The sequence below is a fragment of the Anopheles cruzii genome, chromosome 2 (assembly GCF_943734635.1).
Source record: "Anopheles cruzii chromosome 2, idAnoCruzAS_RS32_06, whole genome shotgun sequence".
Classification (NCBI taxonomy): Eukaryota; Metazoa; Arthropoda; class Insecta; order Diptera; family Culicidae; genus Anopheles; species Anopheles cruzii.
In genome coordinates, this window is record NC_069144.1 from 20,937,800 (window position 1) to 20,956,868 (window position 19,069).

Here is a 19,069-nt window from a genome sequence, read left to right on the forward strand (position 1 = left end):
TGGTTGGGATTCAATAAGAGAGTGCTGTTGTCGCGCCAATCTGAATGTTGTGTCTCGAAACACAAAATCGGGTTTCTGTGCAGCATCTTGTCATTCGTTCCGTTCCGTTACGTTCTGTTTCGCCTTGGTAAGGTTCAAGGGTGTGTGTGTTTGTGTGTGTGCACTGTTGGTGTATCCGTGAGCAACGCCAACGGCTAACGGCAGGATATGTTTCGCGTTTGTTTGGTATCGATAAAATATAGCAACCATCCCCTTCGTGCCGTCTAGCCCGTCGATGTAGACGGTGTTGTGTGCTCGTGTGTGTGTGTGTCTGTTGGGTTTGTTGTGAAATGCTCCCCGCGCCAGTCCGCCAGTCGATGTGTGGCCAGCTGCGCCCATCCAGTGGTTTCGTTCTACCGGTTTTCGGAGCAGTGCGTATCGATGATCCATCGAACGGTACATCCGGGTGGAAAATATAACTACAATTGTGAGTGTTTCTGTGCGGTTCGACAGAACAATTGATGTGTGGTGCACCCCACTGGCACCATTCCTGTGAACCGTTCGCACCGACCGCACCATCCTGGTACGGCAGAGGCCAGCTGGCGAAACAAGCGGAGGAAGAATTATTAGATACCGGTGTAGGCCGCATCCGGTGACCAGCTCGGCACCGATCGTTGCTTAGATTCGGCTTCGATTCCCCCCTTGAATGAAGTGCACGGACCGGCGGAAAACTCTTTCCCAACGACCACGAGCGAGACGCAGGCGAAGAAGGCAACCTGCAGCAGCGTGTAAGACACCAGCGCCATGAGTGCGATCAATAATAGCATCAACAGTGGCGGCGGGAGCGCCGGCGGTCCAGCTGGCAACGTGAACAACAACAATAATGCCAACAGTCGACATCAAAAGCTGGAGCAGCAGGTAAGTGGGAGCGGACGATGGGCTTCATGCGTTTGTCTCTCATTCTCGTCAAGGCCCGCTGCACGAATCGCTAGCAAAATCAACATAGTAACCACTGCGTGGCCTCGGGGAGGCGTAACAGCTGTTTCTTGGGAGTTTGTCCGTCCCGTTGCTCTAGCTGGACTCGCGTTCGGTTTGCGTTACTGTTTGCTACAATGTGTGGTTCTCCGGGCAACGCATTTCTACCCGTCCTGGCCCCTTTCCGGTCGGTCCGGAAAACATCGACCACGGTATGGCGGCCGTGCCCGTTGCCTTGGCGAACGAACACAACAATTGTCCCAATCGGCAACGGCACACACAAGCCCAAGACCGCGTGCAAAGATCGATCAACACTGGTGACAAGATAAACAGGTTTTTCCCATCTTCCTTGCATGGCCACTTAGAGGTGCCGTTGTGCGATGGCACGATGTACACGTGTGGTCGTCGCCAGGAAGTGCCCAGATAGCCCTTACATTGCACCGAAGCCAATAAATAAGGCTAAATAAGAATAATGTTCTTGAATCATATCGGAGCTCCTCATCTAGCATTAAGCATCAATTTGATCCGATTTCGATCCGGAAAGTAACGTAGGACAAACATTTCGGTAGACGTAGCGTGAAATTGACGAAAAACACTCCGTGTGTCATGTCTCCTTCACCACATACGCTTCCTCTTTCTCGCGGACTGCGCTGCCCCCTTTGGACGTCGATGACCCCAATGTTGGCGGTGCCGCATCATTTTTATATAATGCTACCGCCTCGGAAGGCATCGGTATGTTACATCGATGGATTTTTGTTTGCTCTTCCAACTGCTGGTGGTAATGCAAATTACTTTCCTCTTTCGACCATAAATTGCCCAAGCTGTTGTGACCTCCTCTGAACGCGACGGATCAGGCTTCCAACCAAAAAAAGGGGGTCACCTCAAATCGATTTCTTTGCATGCTTCGTGTGCCGATCGTTGTGCACCTCTAGCTGCACCATAATAGACCTATGCAAAACCGATCAACTGTCCAAAGTCTAGCCCCCCTATATTGACGGACAATGAAACTCCGAAATTGTTTGCTTAGCTTTGGTTCCTAGGTCACTTGCGTTTTGCGTGGTCCGTCTTGTTTTCCATCCAACCGGGGGCGCATACCTGGCGAGATCCGAGGCCCAGAGAAACCTGAACGAAACTGGGTCTCCGATTGGTCAAACTTTCGCCACCGTGCACCGGAAACTAACGCGCTGGACGTGCTCATTACGCGCAGAGAGTAAAGCAAGCCACCGGATTACCGGGTTTGCTCGTGAGCGAAAGGGTGGAAAGTTTTCTAGTTTGTGGCCCAGCATCCACCGGAGCAGCAGCAGCATCTGGAGCTCGACTCGCGCTTAAATAGACTAACGATAATGCATCGCTAGTTTACAATATTATTCCCGTTTTTTATCATATGCCCAATTCGACATTCCGTGAGGTGGCACGGGCACGGACAAAAGGCACGTGTATCAATTGCTAATTTGTTTGTGAAATCGTACTCTTTGGTTCGAAAGCAAATTCAAATTAAATTGACGAACATCACGATGATTTGGAAGTCCATCAGAATTGGCACGTTTACACTATTCTCATTCGCTCATCAGATGCTCAGAAATGAATAAATCTAAACATATTCCAGATTTTCTAAGTGCATGCGGTACCCAAAGAAAACCAAGCACCCAAGAGATTTCAATAGAAATGAAGTACTCTCAAGGAACGACATTGTACGGAGTGTAAAATGCGATTTCTCTGTAGCCCCGCGTGTTGATGAAGTTACGAAGCACACAATTATGAGCAACAATGAACCATGATTACGATCAAGTACAGAACGGTGAAGTTTATAAAAATGCTCGCCCAAACATCGCCCGAATTTGTGGTGTTGTGGTCTCTGAATCTCCATCAATCACCATTAAAAATTCATTAGCCGATTGTAAAGCAGAAGAAGGTACCTACTCTAAAGTCCGCGCTTCCCACGGTCCCCTAGCCACGCGGACGCGTTATAGAGCAGTAAGGCGAGAGTATCGAATTTTCACCCGGATCCACAACAAACACAGGCCACAGCTAGGCTAGCGTGTTACTGTGACTACCACCGGAACACGTCAGCCAGCACCGGGCGAATGTGTGGTCCTCGCAGGCAATAGGCCGTCGGTGTCGCCGTCCTGTCGTATCGCACCCACAGCCCATCCTATGAATATGGAATCATAAAAACATGACAATATGTAGGAGCTTTGATGAGCATGAATATTGAGCCTTGGAACCTGAGTTCGATTCGATTCCCGCTGTTTGGCTCGTGGTGAAATATATTACCATCAAGTAACCAAGCTGACGTGACAAGCGCGAGAACAAGCCACAAACTTTGTGGAGCTTTTTACTGCTTAAAGAGTCACCTAGCAGATACTACCGTTGGTCGTTGTTAATCAGACGACGGTACGGCACTCTCCGGCTCTAAGTGGAAGACGACAAAGTGGCAACTATGTGCCACTTCACGCCTTACACACCACCACCACACGTTAGTGCTCCGTCACTTTTACGATCAACAAGCGAATAAATCGAAAAAAGCATGGGACATCTTTTGCTCCGGAAAAACGGAAAACGGAAGCCAAGGTATATGGTATGACCGTCGTTGTAAACGAACTTGGCTTATGCACTGGGAATGACACTAAAGAAGTAATAAGCGTTCCCTAAGCCAGGCGTGCTAATGCTGTTGATTTGCTGGACTGTAATGAGTGCACACTTGTTAATGGTTTTCTTGTAAAATAATGTATGTAGCACACTGTACGCACTGCAACACTTTTGAAAATATGATGCAATTAATATAATTTATATACTTTGGTTTTCTCATTGACCGTTTTTATGTGTACGCCTAGTTTCTCTCAATGAATTTAAATAATTCTTTGCGTGATTGTTTTACGCAATATATAAGATGTTTCTTCTTTGTTGTTGGTAGAAACAGATAATTTATTACTTGTGTATAACTTCTGAAAGCATTGTTTGCGACTTACAACAAGAATTTTTGAAATATTTTAGCCACCAAGAAACACGTTTATCAAAAAGTTTCATTTAATCGTTTTCGTCGGACAGGAGGCTGGTTGTTATTTATTCATGGCTTATCACTAAAACATGACGGTTTTCTAAATTAGTTTAACAAACGTTCAACTATGAAATGGATTTCTCTAAAACTTCTCTGTAGCCACTCCGGAGCCCCGTTTCTGGAGTTGTTGCCAAGACTCTTTCGGCTGGTCCGTGATACATTTGACTTGCTAATGTTGCTTTACTCTGCTTGGCAATTGCCGGGTGCGCCTCAGCAGGTGCCCGGATTTACCGGATTTTCTACTAGCCGACGGATTTTCTACTAGCCTTCGAATGGTGGCGCCTCTTACATGTTCGTTGGATTGTATGTTAGAGCGCTTATTGGCGCTAATTCTCAAATATTTGCGGGTCTTAACCGTGTCGCCTAGCACCCGTGCCTAGAACCCGCGCCTAGAATTATAGCACAGTAAATGTGCTCCACTACAGAAAAGGTGAAGGTTAAATTAATTTAGAACAAAATATAAATGTTTCTTTTAATACCTACAAAATGGCCTTGTTACTGTTACTTCAAGCCCCCGGCACCAGCGGGTAGACAGGCTAATTACCGGTGGTGATGAACGCAGTATGACACGGGTTGATCGATCCGATCCCTCATTCATTCTTATTATCCGTCTGTTACTGGAAATCCTTCCACGGACCCAACCGGACCGGCGAGCCACCGGGAAACCGTCGGATTTGTGCTTCCTACGTCCCGCGTCGCCGCACTTCCGGTCCCTCTTGTTCCGGCTTGCGGCTTCGCCCCTTCCATCCCGAACCGGGCCGGATTTCGGTCAGTAAAGCAGAAAGTCAAAGAAAGTAAATCGGAATGAGTTTATTAATTACTCCGAATCCCCAACGGGCCGTTATCGTGATGTTAGTGCCTTCTCGGTCCGTGTCCTCGCAAACAAATTGGAAAAAAATGGAAACGAAATCAGCCGTTTTATTATTTCCGTTGCCGGGATGCGGTTTGCCTGGCAACGGGACACCAGCCGGATGTACTCCGAGTTGTGCCGAAGAAGGCGGTGGCACTGTTTGTGCTTCGAGAGTGGCTTTTTTCTGCAGCAGATTGCCTTCGGGACTCCGTGGAAAGCGCTGTCTTGAATAGTAGCTGAGTTTTCGGAAACGTGATATCCGATTTGCTATTATAAATAAACGCCCGTTCTCTATCAAAATGTACAAAACGAAGCGAGGGTGCCAGTTTGTTTGTTTACTAGCACCCTCGAGCAGTTGATCAACCTCACATTTAAATCAAATGTCCCGACGAACGGGAATTGTAGGGTCCCTTCAGTGATAGATCTGGCATGCGATTGAAATGAGTTATCCTTCTAAAATTGTTCAAACATGGTAAAGTAATGAAGGAATCAAAATTCATCAAGAAGTTAATTTCGATCAGTATCAAAATCGGTAACTTTGAACGGCGACCCCTGTGACAGGGTCAGGACAAGTGAACAACTGTCGACAGCGAAGTGACAGCCTGCCGAAGCAATTAGCCCCTAAAATGTCGGTGGCACTCAAGCCGTATGTCCCCATTCATTACTGCCCACTACCGTTCAGCCGGTAACCCCCTGATAGTATGCTCCGTGACCTTGACGAGCACGACCACAGTAAACTACCGAAGATAATACCCCATTGGGCCAATAAGTACCATGTAGTTGCTTATCTAGCTTTTAAACAGTGGTTGCAATCTTTTATACCATTTTATATTCATAAATATATTTATTTACCCTTTCATAAAATCTGTAAAACAAAAGAACAATGCGATTAAAACATTTTGGTTGGAATTAGTTGGTAAATGAGGTTTGGAAAATGAGGTATCAGAAATCATTCGAATCGATGGGACAACCCTCATCACAAGCTTGTTTACATCTTGATCAGAAAGCTGCTGGCACACTGGGTGATACTGTGAGAAGAGCATTTTAAAGATGTTTTACATGCAGCGCTAGAGCCTTTCATGTTTCGAAATGCGCCTACCAGATTAGAGCCAATTGATGCTCTACCATCATTGCTTGCACCATAATTTACGTTTCCTTCGAAGGATTGAGGAAAAACAGACTTGCATGTGAGCCATACTTGCAAGGGTTTGTGTTGACATACAATAATAACCTAATGAAGTCATTCAGAGCTAGCTTTAAAAATTTAACACAACTCCTCATTGATCCTTTTGGCCCCGTATCGATGCTCGCTAGTTTTTAAATCATACAGGAACGGTTCAGAAACCGTTGTCGATCGTACTGTCGAGTAAGGCACGGGGACGAACCACTCGTCGGGAAAGGATATCGTGCTGTGGGTCGCGGCGCGTCAAATATTCATTATATTCACCCTCACGTGCTGCTTTCGGAGAAGGACCCTGGCGGGCCTCCGTGGCAGGTGCCGATCGAAACCCGCCGTGTTCCCTACACACATCCATCGGTTTATGTTTTAATAACAGTCAGGGACGCGAAAAGCTAACTGAAACTTTCCGTTAGACCTTCGATTTTTTGTTGGTCTTCCCAGTGTCCCAGTGTGTTAGGTTCATCCCCGATTCCGACGGACTCCGGCCCGATATCCGGCACGATACTGTGCACGTAAAATGCTTTTTAGATGATACGTTTTGCACTTTTTCTGAGCCACGCGTGGTTCCGTGTCAATGAAAAGCGCAAAAAATGGCCATATGAAAACATTGTCCGTACTTTCGTACTCACCTAAAGCACAGCCACTTTGTCCATTCTGAGGACGGCTAATCCACAAAGCACCCGTCCCAGTGCCAGCCAAGAAGGTGGAGTATAAATAGGTCGACAAAAGGGCCCCCCACAGTATAGATAGGGGCCACGTGGCAGGCCGAATCGAAATAAATTGAAATTATTAATTCACCTTCCTCTGAAATAGGTGTGTCCATCCTGTCGCGGGGGCTCTGGCCTCGCGGTGCGGTGGAAGGTCTCGCGGACCCGACCCTCAACGGGGGTTTCTAGCGAGGTCATGACGGTGGACGCCCATCGGTGGCCGGTGACGACTGTGGTTGCCACGGCGCTCCAAAACTAACCTCTCGTTTGGTGGAGGTAAAATTCAATTAGGGTAAAGCAGAAAGGACCTTGCGGACCCTCGTACCACACTCGAGTAGGTCAAAAATACTGCATTCTCAGCTCAGTCGTCGCGTCACACGCAGAGATGCAAATATGAACCGTATCACCACCATGTGTCACCCGCGTATTCCGCAGCGGCGAGTGACTGTTGAATATTCCATTTGGGCTCCGACCTACCGGGCTCCGGTCGTCGCTGTTGCTTTGCTCGATCAGGTTTTATGGCGCGGCCACCGCGCTCGGAACCGGAATCTAATGCGTCGGGCCGTCGGTGTAAAGTGTAAAGAGTCTTGCGCGCGCTCCGGTGACGACATAACTTGAATGGTGTGAAGATGGAACCACTTGGGCCCCACTCGCCGGTACAGAATATTCCATTTGCACCGCCACTAAATGGATCTAGTGGCGGACAAGTGTACTTGCTTGCAAATATTAAGTGGCCACTTTGCGCCAAGTGTGCCAGGCTGTACCGGCGCATGGAGGCTGTACCGGCGATCCACGCCACTGGACGCGTGATGACGTGTCGCCAAATTATACACATTGGTGATTGGTGTGCGTGGAACGCGGAATTGTGTGTAGTTGCTGCTGGACGTCGTTTGGCAACTGGCACTGGAATTGGGGAAAATCGATATACTTTCTTCGATGGCCATTCCGCCTATGCTCCCAAAATCCCGTGATTGTTCCCGCTGCAAACTAGGAACTTTCGACTACGTTTTCATTTTCAATGACCTCTTAACACCAAAATATTGAAACCATTATTAAAATCGAATGAATGATCAATCGAATTGAATTCTTCTCTGCTGACTCAAGTTAAACGTAGACCATACAACTTTTACTTCAAACTCTTACGACTAAATTGTCGCAATATATTCTGCTCTATTTCTTTGAAATTTTGTTGTCTTCGATTTACCAATGGTTTGCTTCACGATGGCCCAACATCTTTTTTCACACGTCTTTTTATTTATTAATTTTCTTCACTCAGTTGAATTGTTTGAGCATTGTACCATACGGCCTTGCGGCTGATCAGTTTACAATTTAATATGAGATTGGGATTTATTTTACCTTTTTGGCAACATCTTCGATGGAACGTGTAGTGTTTTGCTAAATTTTCATGAGCACTGCTGCCTTCCGCATCGATTTAACGTTATTCTTTCGCTGCTTACCACCGCACTCTTACTTCGGGCCACCGGTTAAACGATTATTTTGCAATGTCACAATGAAACATGAACGGATTTTCAACATTTTTGTGACTTTGCTTCTACTCCATTTGCAAAACCTTGTGCAAATATCAAAAATACATATTTTCCTGACACTAAACAACTAATTGGGGTTCTATATAGACATTTTTCATTAGAGTAAAGCGACACAATTTATCGTATATCAATTTTTGAACAATGATAATGGAGAAGAAATCCTCACAGTTCCCGGACATAAACAGTCGTTAGACATTCCGTCATTACACAGAAAAAGCCGTGCAAAGGTTACAAGGCGGCTAAGTTGTCCCCCCCGAGCGACATCACCCCACAATGGCTGCCGTGCCGCGGTATAGAGAATGAATAAACCACACCTGATGACGACAACGGTGTGCCAAAATCACGTTTATTCCGTGATTCCCGTGATGGCGACGTCATTATTTACGGTGCGGGTTGTACTCTCGGGAAAACTTTGGTCGCGCGCACTGGTCGTCCTCAAGCTCTATACAGACCAACTCATAGTGTGCCGCAGCAGCTGAGAAAGTCGTGTGAGGCCATCTACCGGCTTTAAATACGCATCCCTGACGGATGTTCCCGCTCCCCTTCCGTTGCACAGTGGTGTTCAGCAAAGCGAACCATCGTGCTGGATGGTCACTTTTCTGGCAGGGTTTGCAATTTTCCTTTCTGAACGGCCTGGTTAATGATAAACATGATTAATAATTTTCGCCGTGGTTTTCGTAATTTATGAAGCCCATTCGTCATTCGACAGTCTCGCGATTCTCTCAGAGGAATGACGGTGCATTTGATTTTTTTTGTGCGACCGCCAAACCGTAATGATTTATAGTGCCATTGTGCCGCAGTGTCCATTCGTTACGTCATAATCGACCGACCGCTGTAGGTGCGCTCCAGTGGCACTTCGGCGCTGAATCGGTTTCGGGCGAGGACGACGGCAGGTGGGTGTGAGCAAATAAAACTTCCTTCAACACTCTCCGGCAGCTGAGTCTGTATGCAAACATTCGACTGTTGGCCGTTTCATGGAATGTCCCGGAGCCGCATACAAATCAATCCTGTTGGCAAGCCCTCCCCCCCAGTCCGCGATATAGAATTACGCAGAATTGAATTTCGCTTTCGTGTTCCACTGGGTTGTTGGTGTTAATGTTAAAGCGTTTTGTTTTCTGTCAGCGGGAATGTGTCGATTTGAATTTGAATTTATTTTTCGGAGTTTCTTGATATGAATTGCTTGCTCTTGCTTTCGTCCTCACTCGTGTTTTGCGTAGTTTCTTGTGCATGTTTTTCCGGTTTTTATCTGTTTTCATTCAATAAAAGCATCGCCTCTATTATTTGCTTTACACGCACGTCTTCTGGGCCAAATGTTTGTAGAGAACCAGTTTGGACAACTGCTGCAGCACGGCCTGGTGAATCCTGAAATTGTTCCACCAACTGCCGAGGCAACTTCAAACTTGCTTGGTGGCGGCGACCCCGATTAGTTGGGGTTTTACTGGTCAGGGACTAAATTGCGACGATCAGCGTTTAACGATAGGCTCAAGGTTGACCACAGTGGCGTACTTCTATAATCTCATTAGCATCTTTAGGCGTTTTTTGTTTCTTTTTTCCTTACGTTTTGGGGCTTTTCCACGTCGTCACCGGCCCCCCGTAGTGGGCCAGTCGAGCAGAAACGCAACATTACGATTAACCCCGATTGACCCCGCGGCTTTTTGGGTGGCGATCGTTCGGTGATGGCGGCCCGGTGATGTCCGCACTCCGCACGCCAACGCCATTAGACGTTGTCCGTTCGATAGCGGTTCCGAAAGCAAAAGAAGTGAACACTGTGTCGCATTGCTGTGAACATTGGGGACAATCCAACCGTTTCTTCATGCGCCAGTACTGTTCCGACGATAATGACGATAATTCGAAGGCCACAAGTCAGGATGCCTCTTTAAACTATAGGTAGAGTTGTGCAATAGTGGTCAGAACAAACGCCTTATTGCGTTTAGTATGACTGGTTTATCTTTTAAATATACGCGGAAAACTTCACACTAATTGACACACTTGACAGCAGACTCTAACTCCTGTACTTGACGGGCTGCAGCCTAAGTGCCTTAAGCCAACACATCGCCATCAATTTGTGTGGCAATTGGCATGTCTGTGTTGCTTAAATCCAACAGCTTAGCATTAAAATCTAAGAGACACGGTTTGAGATTATGATTATGTAAAAACGGCCAATGAACATACCCTAGTTCGTTGCTGACACTTTCGTTTCGCTTCATACCCATGACGGTGCGTTTTACTTCGTTAATTTTCCTTTTTTTCTTTTTATTTTCCCAATATTTTATGCTTTGGCCGCGGGTTCATCGGTATTTTCGGGCGGCTTTTGCATGGAACACTGGGCGCCTCCATAATGTTTCTTAAAGCTTATTTGGCGTTCCCCGTACGCGTATGGCAACCTGCTCTGCCGAAACATGCTGACCTGTAGTGCACCGCACCGCTGCAGTGTTTTTTTAATGAAACTACTTTCGAACCAGATCGCGCAATCTGTGCCAAAAATACTGTGTACCCCAGATCCCTGTTTGGTGTGCAGACGAACGAAAGGAAACGCAGGAGAGATTGGCCCAAAGGACACACGGAGAGGCGTTCTGCTGGAAACATTCTACAACCGGAAGCTTCCACCGTTTACGACGTGCATACTTTGTACAGCCAGCCAAAAAGGCGACCGCACAATGGCGCATTTTCTGCTCCTGCGGGTTGCTTGTACGCCGTTGCCTTTCCTTCTCTCCCGGACGCATAACGATGATGGAATTTTTTGCTACGTTGATCCGGACTAATAGGCCACCCTGGGGGGAGGCGGGGAGAACGAAACACTAGAAGCACCACGTCCCGCGTGTGCATTTCATACAAATTAAAAGAGGCACTGACGGCCGTACCCTGTGCCGGAAGGATGGAAACAATTTTCCTTTTCACTTTCCTTCCACCCAAAACATTCCACCAACCGACAGAAGGGGCAGAGAAAACAAACGGAACCGAGTGCAAAGCAACCCGGAACAAACGAAAGCTACCGAAAACTCTCAACCATAATTATCCTCACGGACACGCTGTGAGGTCCATGCAGTTAGGAACGACCAAACCGACCGGTGAGAGTGACACAGAGAGAGAGAGAGAGACAGAAGGAGAAAGTAATGGAGGTTATTGAAATTTTATAATTATTAGGTGTACACTTAATGTTAATCAGCCAGTTTTGGTTGTAATTCACTTATCCCTTTCGAATGAATGTCATTGTGTTTGTTGGGTCATTTGTTGGCTTGGTGGAGCACCAGGTATTGTTGTGAAGTCAGCATTGTTGGTTTTGCCTTTTCATGTGGAAGAACGATGGATTGGTAGTAGGAGTCAACAAAAAGCCACTCAACCTGACGGCAAGTTAGCTTTGAACCACAAACAGGACTTCATACCCAATTGTACCGCTAATAACATTATGACTGTTTGTGAAATAACGTCAATTCGGGGGTTTCAAGTTCATGTCCCCGTTTCAAGGTTGTTTGCTTTACGAAACCAACCGTTTTTTTTGTGTGCTGTTTGCTCGTCAGCCATTCCCGGCAATAAGATTCGTGTTTGTTTTTAATTCTTAATAAACCAGAATTGAGCTAGAAAAAAAACATGTCTCAGGCTGTGTTACGTGGTGGGGCCCATTCATTGGCCCACGTTCTGGCCTGTGGTGTTACGTATTTACCAACGGAAAAATGTACGCTAAACTCCCAGCTTGTGCCGCGTATGATGATGGCGCGAAACCATAGCGCGCCGCGGTCTCGGGAAGGGTGACGCACGTAACACTTGCTTTTTTCCCGCGCTTCTCGCCGCAGTCTTCGTGCCTCACACGGCGCGTGACACGAGACGGGGCTTTACACAGGGCGACTCCTTTTGCCGTGTCTCCTCGTTTCACCGATTATATCACCCGGGGACACACACCCCGTGCGAGAGGCTTCAGCTTCTCCGTCGGCCTCGTTTGTGGCTCGCCACACTAACCTGCCGCCAGAAAGGGTGATTCTACACCAGAAGTCTTCCGAACACAAACAAACCCCCAACGGCAATGGGGTCAAAAGGATTTCCTTTTGAGCAAAGTGTTCCCTCCGTTCCGTCGAGAAGCAACAAAGTCAGGTTTCCCGGTGTCGCGACGACGATGGCTTCATGAGCCTCAGCGTCGGATGGTCGTTTGTCAGTTCATTCTCCCACGAGTGCGTTGGAAAAGGAGCTCGTTTTCGCCATCGAGGACCGTTCGGAGCGCGGTCGCTTTAAATGCGTGGCGGAGATTAAAGAGAACTGACTTGACAGCACCAAGCACGTTCGAAGACTGCGTACGGTGCCCAGCCATTCGAGAAGTGCATTGAGGAACGAGTGACAACCGCCAACAACTGGCTTCCATTTTCATGTTTCTCTTACTATTCCTTATTATCCTTTTTTTCATTAAAAATCCTCTATAATATCGGCCTCCTTTTGCACGCGCAATCTGTGCAATAGAAAGGACATTCCCCGTCGTGCAGAAAAAGCCTTTTGATCAGCAGAATAGCACAAGAATACTGCTGTGTGGCTGGATGGCACTGGGCGACAGCAGGGGGTCGGCTGAAATTACAGTGGTCTCCCGTATCATCTCGAATGCAGCCGATGATTGGAGGGCAACAGTTTGCCCCTATGATTTGTGTAATCTAGTTTTATTTTTAGTGCTACAAAACCTCATCAAATCGTAGTATGGTCCCGATGGAGGCACTTCACCCGAGTACTGCCCGGGTTGGCTTCGTTTCGTTTCATCTTCTTCGAACGGAAAAGGGGCCCTGTGTCGCCCGGTTAATGGGAATAATAGATAGATCTGATCAAGCAATGTACTGTTTAAATGAGTCGGCCGTCACTCACTAGTTCCAGTTCCAATCGGGCTTCAGTACTGTGTGTGGTTGACACAGGTCATTGGACTGTATTTTATGTCATGGCATAATCATAAAACTTTTCTTCTCGCTGTTAATCCTTTGTCTGTGAAATAAATATGTGAACCATATATTTCCAACGATAACCATATATTTGTTAACCAATATTTGTAAACCAAAGATTTCTTTATTCTACCAAAGATGCATTTTCCGACGATATTGAACACATTTTTGTTGGTTTATTGGTCGCTTGCATAATTCTCTTCGTAGCCATAACCTATAATATTAGCAAATGCTAAACAAGAAATAAATTTTAATTTGAATTAAATTACAATTTTAATTTACTTATTTTAAACATTAAAACATATGATTAAGGCCATGTTGGTGGGAATTTTTACAACAACTAAATGATACAGAACCACGCGAACACATATTGAAAGAGTTCTTTTTTGGATGAATCGCCTTCGCGGTCATTATCTGTATGTCACTTTTACAGGGATTTAAAATGTGTAGAGGAGATTGTAGAATGACTCAGCACAGCAAACCGCATCGGGCCACACTGGGGAAACTAGCCAAAGAAATTAGGTAGAAAAAAAAGAATTAATTCATTTGAGTGGTTGAATTCCCGGCCTAAATTCAAATCCGTTTTATATACACGTATTTTAAATTTATGTACGTATTTTAATTTTAAATGTAAACCCTAGAAACATCATGCGGAAAATAGTCTATTGCGTACCCGGAAAACGTGTCCCTGTCGCCCATGTCCCTTTAACGTGTTTTGTTTGAGGTGTAAACACTTTGCACTTTAAGAGAGCTAAACTAGCAAACTGCGAACAACAAACTTACTGGTGCACCGGCAAGTGTTATCCTCTTCCGCTTCCGGGTTTTTCTATTGACACCACCGTCCACATGGGTCGGTCGGTACAACGCGTTCGCTTACAAAACTGCTTTCGTTCGTGCCGACGAGGACAGACGTAAAGTAAATAGCATTGCACCGGCATCCGGTGTGTCTCGCCTGTCCTCATTATCGACCAATGGCTAATGCGTGCACTGTGTATGCATTGCTACAGTCAACTAAATCACACACCACGCTGGCATGTGCCACCTTTTCGCTCCGCTCCGTAGAGCTGCAAGGCGTCGTCGGGTTTGATTAGCTAATTGCAAATTTTATCGCAAATACAGTGTGCCCACCACACTGTTGAGGACCGGCGCGATTCGGTTCCATCCGCTTGTAGAGCCTCATTGCCGCCGTTTGCAGTCATAAGCGGATTACTTTCGGTGCGGGATTTCTGCGCCATGCCTCTGGTGGCTTTGGTTAAAATAGACTCATCACACGAAGCCATGCAAAGATTTGTTTAAACCGTTATTGTTACAATTGTGCGAATAACCGACACTGGTGTGTTGTTACATTGAGTGAAGAAAGCTTATGCAGTCGACAGTGTCCGCAACTAATGGGGGTATTCTTCTCTTTTTTGTCCCACCTCTAATTGTAGCGTCAGCTAATGGAGGCCTACATACGCCAGAAGCGTGCAACGCCCGGCATGGTGCAGGCTAGCGATCTGCAGCTCGTCCGCCCGATGTCCGCCGTCAACCGGAACGGACGCGAGGTGCACGCCTACGACGGACCGATGCAGTTCATGATGTCACCGAACAACCCGGACCAGATCATCAGCACCACCACCACCGCGCCGGGCGTCGGGGCGACCCACGGAACGTCCGGTCCCACCATCACGCCGAAGTCTCTCGCAACGACACCAACATCACCTTACAGCGACCGTACGTGTTCTTGCAAGTGTCAAGAGACAAGGCTGCAGTGTCTATAAGGACTTTCTTTCTCTCTCTGCCTGTCTGGCCCGTGTTTTAGTGACGCTCGAAAAGCTGACACCATCGTCGCAGGACAGCGAAGACGAGGAAAGCACCCCGGTCGACGTGTTGCCACTGTCCTCCTGCGGCACGAAGTCTCCCCATGGGCCACCGGGTGGCGATCGGGCGGGCACCGATTACCTACTGTCCCACTCGGCACCGATATCGCCCGCGCTCAACAACAACAACCACAGTCAGAACCATCAGCACAACAGCAGCAGCGGGAACGTCAAGAGCACCGAGAGCTCCGGTACACCACCGAGCGGCGGCGGCGGCAGCGGAGGTCCCCCCGACACGGAAGGTGACGTTATCGGACCGATCGAGCAGTGGGTCACGCAACCGGCCGCCCAGGGCGTGCTGTACAAGTGTCGGATAACACGCGACCGGAAGGGCATGGACCGGGGCCTGTTCCCCATCTACTATCTGCATCTCGAGCGTGACTACGGCAAGAAGGTGTTCTGTCTCGCCGGTCAGTAGCTCTTCTACCTCCCCGTCCTTACGTCACGGAAACGGAATCGTTAAACTTTCAACTTTCCGTCCCGCGTCTCTCTTGTCGCAGGTCGCAAACGGAAGAAGAGCAAAACGTCCAACTACATCATCAGCTGCGATCCGACGGATCTGTCGCGACAGGCGGACGGGTTCGTGGGCAAGCTACGCTCGAACGTGTTCGGCACCACGTTCTTCGTCTACGACAGTGGCACCAAGAACGACAACGCGACGCCCCGGCTCGATCTGGCCGTCGTGATCTATGTAAGTGTCACACCCGCGTTATGGCCAAGTGCCCCCGGGTCTATCATACCCCAATGTTCTGTGTACCCCCAACAGGACACCAACATCCTCGGATTTAAGGGGCCACGCAACATGACGGTGCTGCTGCCGGGCATGACGGAGGACGACCAGCGGGTGCAGATCAGCTCGGTTGACGGTCAGCAGGGGCTGCTGGATTGCTGGAAGTCGAAGGTGGGTCGCTGAAGATGACATTTTTCTCAGTTTTACCATTCATTTTACTTGAATAGAGACGGCCGCTTCTACTTGTTTCAGTGTTCAACCCGTTCTTTTGAATATCCTGTCCCCAATCGGATGGAGACGCCTGGTGAATTTCGAAAACATGGAGCTCTTGCGCGCCCGGTTTGAACCGGTTTTTATTACGAAATCATTAGCAGATCGTGAAGACAGCTGTGCACGAACTGTATCAAAAACCTATTGAGTCCAATAGCGTGTTGGGTTGTTAATTGGGTCTTCGTTTCGAAAGTTCACAAATTGAGCGAAAGTTTATAATTGTGTCCCGTCAGTGATGCGGCATCATCTGCCGTTCCGTTTAAGTTCCCGGTCGCGTAATTACTCTTCGGCACGGCCCTTATTGCATCCTCGCTATCCCCGAGGCGACGGGTTTCGTACACCTTTTTTTTTTTTCTTTTTGCCATTTTGTGCTCAAACGTTTGAAGTCAGATCAGCAGCAGAAGTTGTAACTAAAATTCACTACAAGCAGAAGAGGCTCTCACGGTGAGAAGGTTGTGTCAGGGGACACAATAGCGATAGACTGGGAGGTGGAGGAGTGTGACGGCGGGCGGTACTGTCGTTTACAGTTAAGGGCCCTTGTCGGGCTCAAACCGATGTTGTGTGGTGATGAAAGTTTCATCATCGACCCACCGCCGCTACGGTGCTGAGGTTGGTCGTGGGACACGTGGAAGTTTACGAAGATATTTAATAACCAGCTAGCTGTAGCTGAGCTGTGCATGAATATAACAACCAATGTGAGCTCTCTAGAGAGCAAATCTATTTTTTTTCTAAAGGGCATAAATCCACAACCGCACTATTATTGAATACGACAATGATTGTCACATTTTAAGTATAAATTTGTCAACAATAAATCGTTGTTTGTGAGGCACTGTTTGCAAAAATAAATACCTTTCAGAACTAACCTTATCCGATGGCTGGTGTGGTGTACCACGCGTCTCACGTGAGCAGAAGTGGAGGGAAATGTTGAGCATACTTTCGGCATTTCTCCGAAGAACCGCAGTCGGTAATTCCGGCGGTTTTTCTGGCAAAAGGGATTCGGGTTTTCATTTTGTTTTCGTTTTCTTCCCCAAACACCAGACGCCTATTGATTTGATTGACGATATTAACGGCACGTGCAGAGGCGGAGAGGATAAAGAAATTAGCCAGAGATATACGATGTACATTTATGAGCCCGGAGCGTGTTTAACCGTACATAAGTAATTTTTTGCCGAAAAACTTTTTCAATTGCACCCGCGGCCGCGGCCGCGGGTTGGGAACCGTTTGAACGAAAAGTTGTTCTTTGTATCCTCTTCACGAAAGGGGTTTAATTTTTGCAACAGCGTGCTCTTTTTAGGAACGGATTCCATTTACTACGCTGTAAAGGAAGTTCTGTTGAGGCTTAAGCAAACGGCTTTTTTGCACTGTGACACCGTGGGGTGCTTGTGCGGATTGTCAACGGATCCAGTTGAAACATTATTATGATAATATGGCAAATTGATAATGAGACAAATTAGGGAGACATCGAAACCATCATAAAGTTGGTTTGTTGCGTGTGTGTCTTCCAATAAGCCGAATATTTTCAATTATTCTGAATATCCTTTTGGTATTTATTTTTACGACTTTTTAATACTTCAAAGGATTTGCATCTAGCTTTCCGTAAGCCATGAATAAGTGAATGTGTAGTAGAGTAAAGTATATAGTTGAGTCCGGAACTCAAGAAAATGGTTTTGGTCACCTTTTTCACTATCGTACGCGCACTGGTCCGTGCTTCCGCGAAAAGTTCAATTGTGCGGGATTTCAATCGATAACAGCGCGCGCGCTGATGAGGGAGACCGTTATGTGTTCCTTTTCTCCCTGCCCATGGCTGGCTTTCTATTCGTATCCAGAGTACCTCATCCAGGGCGGGCGAAGGGAGTTAATGACTTTCGCTGCTGCTGGTCAGTGGCTTGCCCGGGGGGTTCGACCTCTGCCAAGGATGTCTACGAGCGCGTGTTCCTAATGGCATTTGCGTAACTTCTCCGCACACAGCTGACACGGGTGCTACGCACGTATCCATGAATGGCCAATTTGTTTCTTTTATCACGAAAACAGACGTTCTGTCGCATGCATCATCGTTTAGCGTGTGAGGCCTTAACACATCTCCCCATTTTCCGCTTCCTTTCAGAACATGGACAATGTCGTTGAACTGCACAACAAGACGCCCATCTGGAACGACGAAACGCAATCGTACGTGCTAAACTTTCACGGTCGCGTCACGCAAGCCTCGGTGAAGAACTTTCAGCTCGTGCACGACTCCGACCCCGACTACATCGTGATGCAGTTCGGGCGAACGGCGGACGACATCTTTACCATGGACTTCCGGTACCCGTTGTGTGCGTTTCAGGCGTTCGCGATCGCTCTGTCCAGCTTTGACGGTAAGCTGGCCTGTGAGTAGTAGCGGGCGATGAGCGCGAGATGGGTTGGCGCAATGCCGAGGACGGCACTAGTTCCTGGGATGCAGATTTCAAGCTTCGAAGGTTCTCGAGTCTGTCAGTAGCAAATCAAAGTTAAATACTGCCAGGATTCGTCATCGTAAAACAGTAGTCCTCGCAGGAAGATACTGGACGGACAGTGGTATACATTTGCTGCGCTGGATTTGACAGTGTTCACACGAAGTTAACTCAGAGATGGCGCAAGACTGGTGTCGTGATGCAGCTATTTGTTGGAAGTTTGCCTGTATCATAAGCTTATTGATATCGAGTAAAACCAGCAATCGCTACGAAGAGAAGAGACATATTGTTTAGTAGTTCAGCTGGAAACATGCATTGAAAGTTCGACAAAAAGCTCACTGTTTCGTCGTCTTATGAAAGTCTGATGCAGACGATTGCTCACTAACGATTGGAAGCTTGCCTCGGTGGCGAGCTGTCCCAAGGCGATAAGTTCATGGAAGCGTACAATATCGATGAAACTAGTGCACGGACAGTGAGCAAATAAGGTACTGTGTGTGAAACCGCAAACGCTTTCCTAGTTAAGGAACATTGAAATAGCAAAACCAGTAACCGGCCATGTTGATCGAGTAAAAGTCACG

At 47.3% G+C, this 19,069-nt stretch overlaps 1 protein-coding gene across 1 annotated transcript; it reads left to right on the forward strand.

The window, feature by feature from the left end:
* Positions 1-453: 453 nt before the first annotated feature.
* Positions 454-18,436, forward strand: LOC128267607 (protein king tubby). The gene is made up of 6 exons (XM_053004485.1): positions 454-897; positions 14,634-14,916; positions 15,005-15,472; positions 15,563-15,753; positions 15,829-15,963; positions 18,167-18,436. Exons 1-6 carry the CDS (start codon positions 784-786, stop codon positions 18,434-18,436), a joined length of 1,461 nt encoding a protein of 486 aa, XP_052860445.1. The 5' UTR covers positions 454-783.
* The last annotated feature ends 633 nt before the right edge of the window (positions 18,437-19,069 follow it).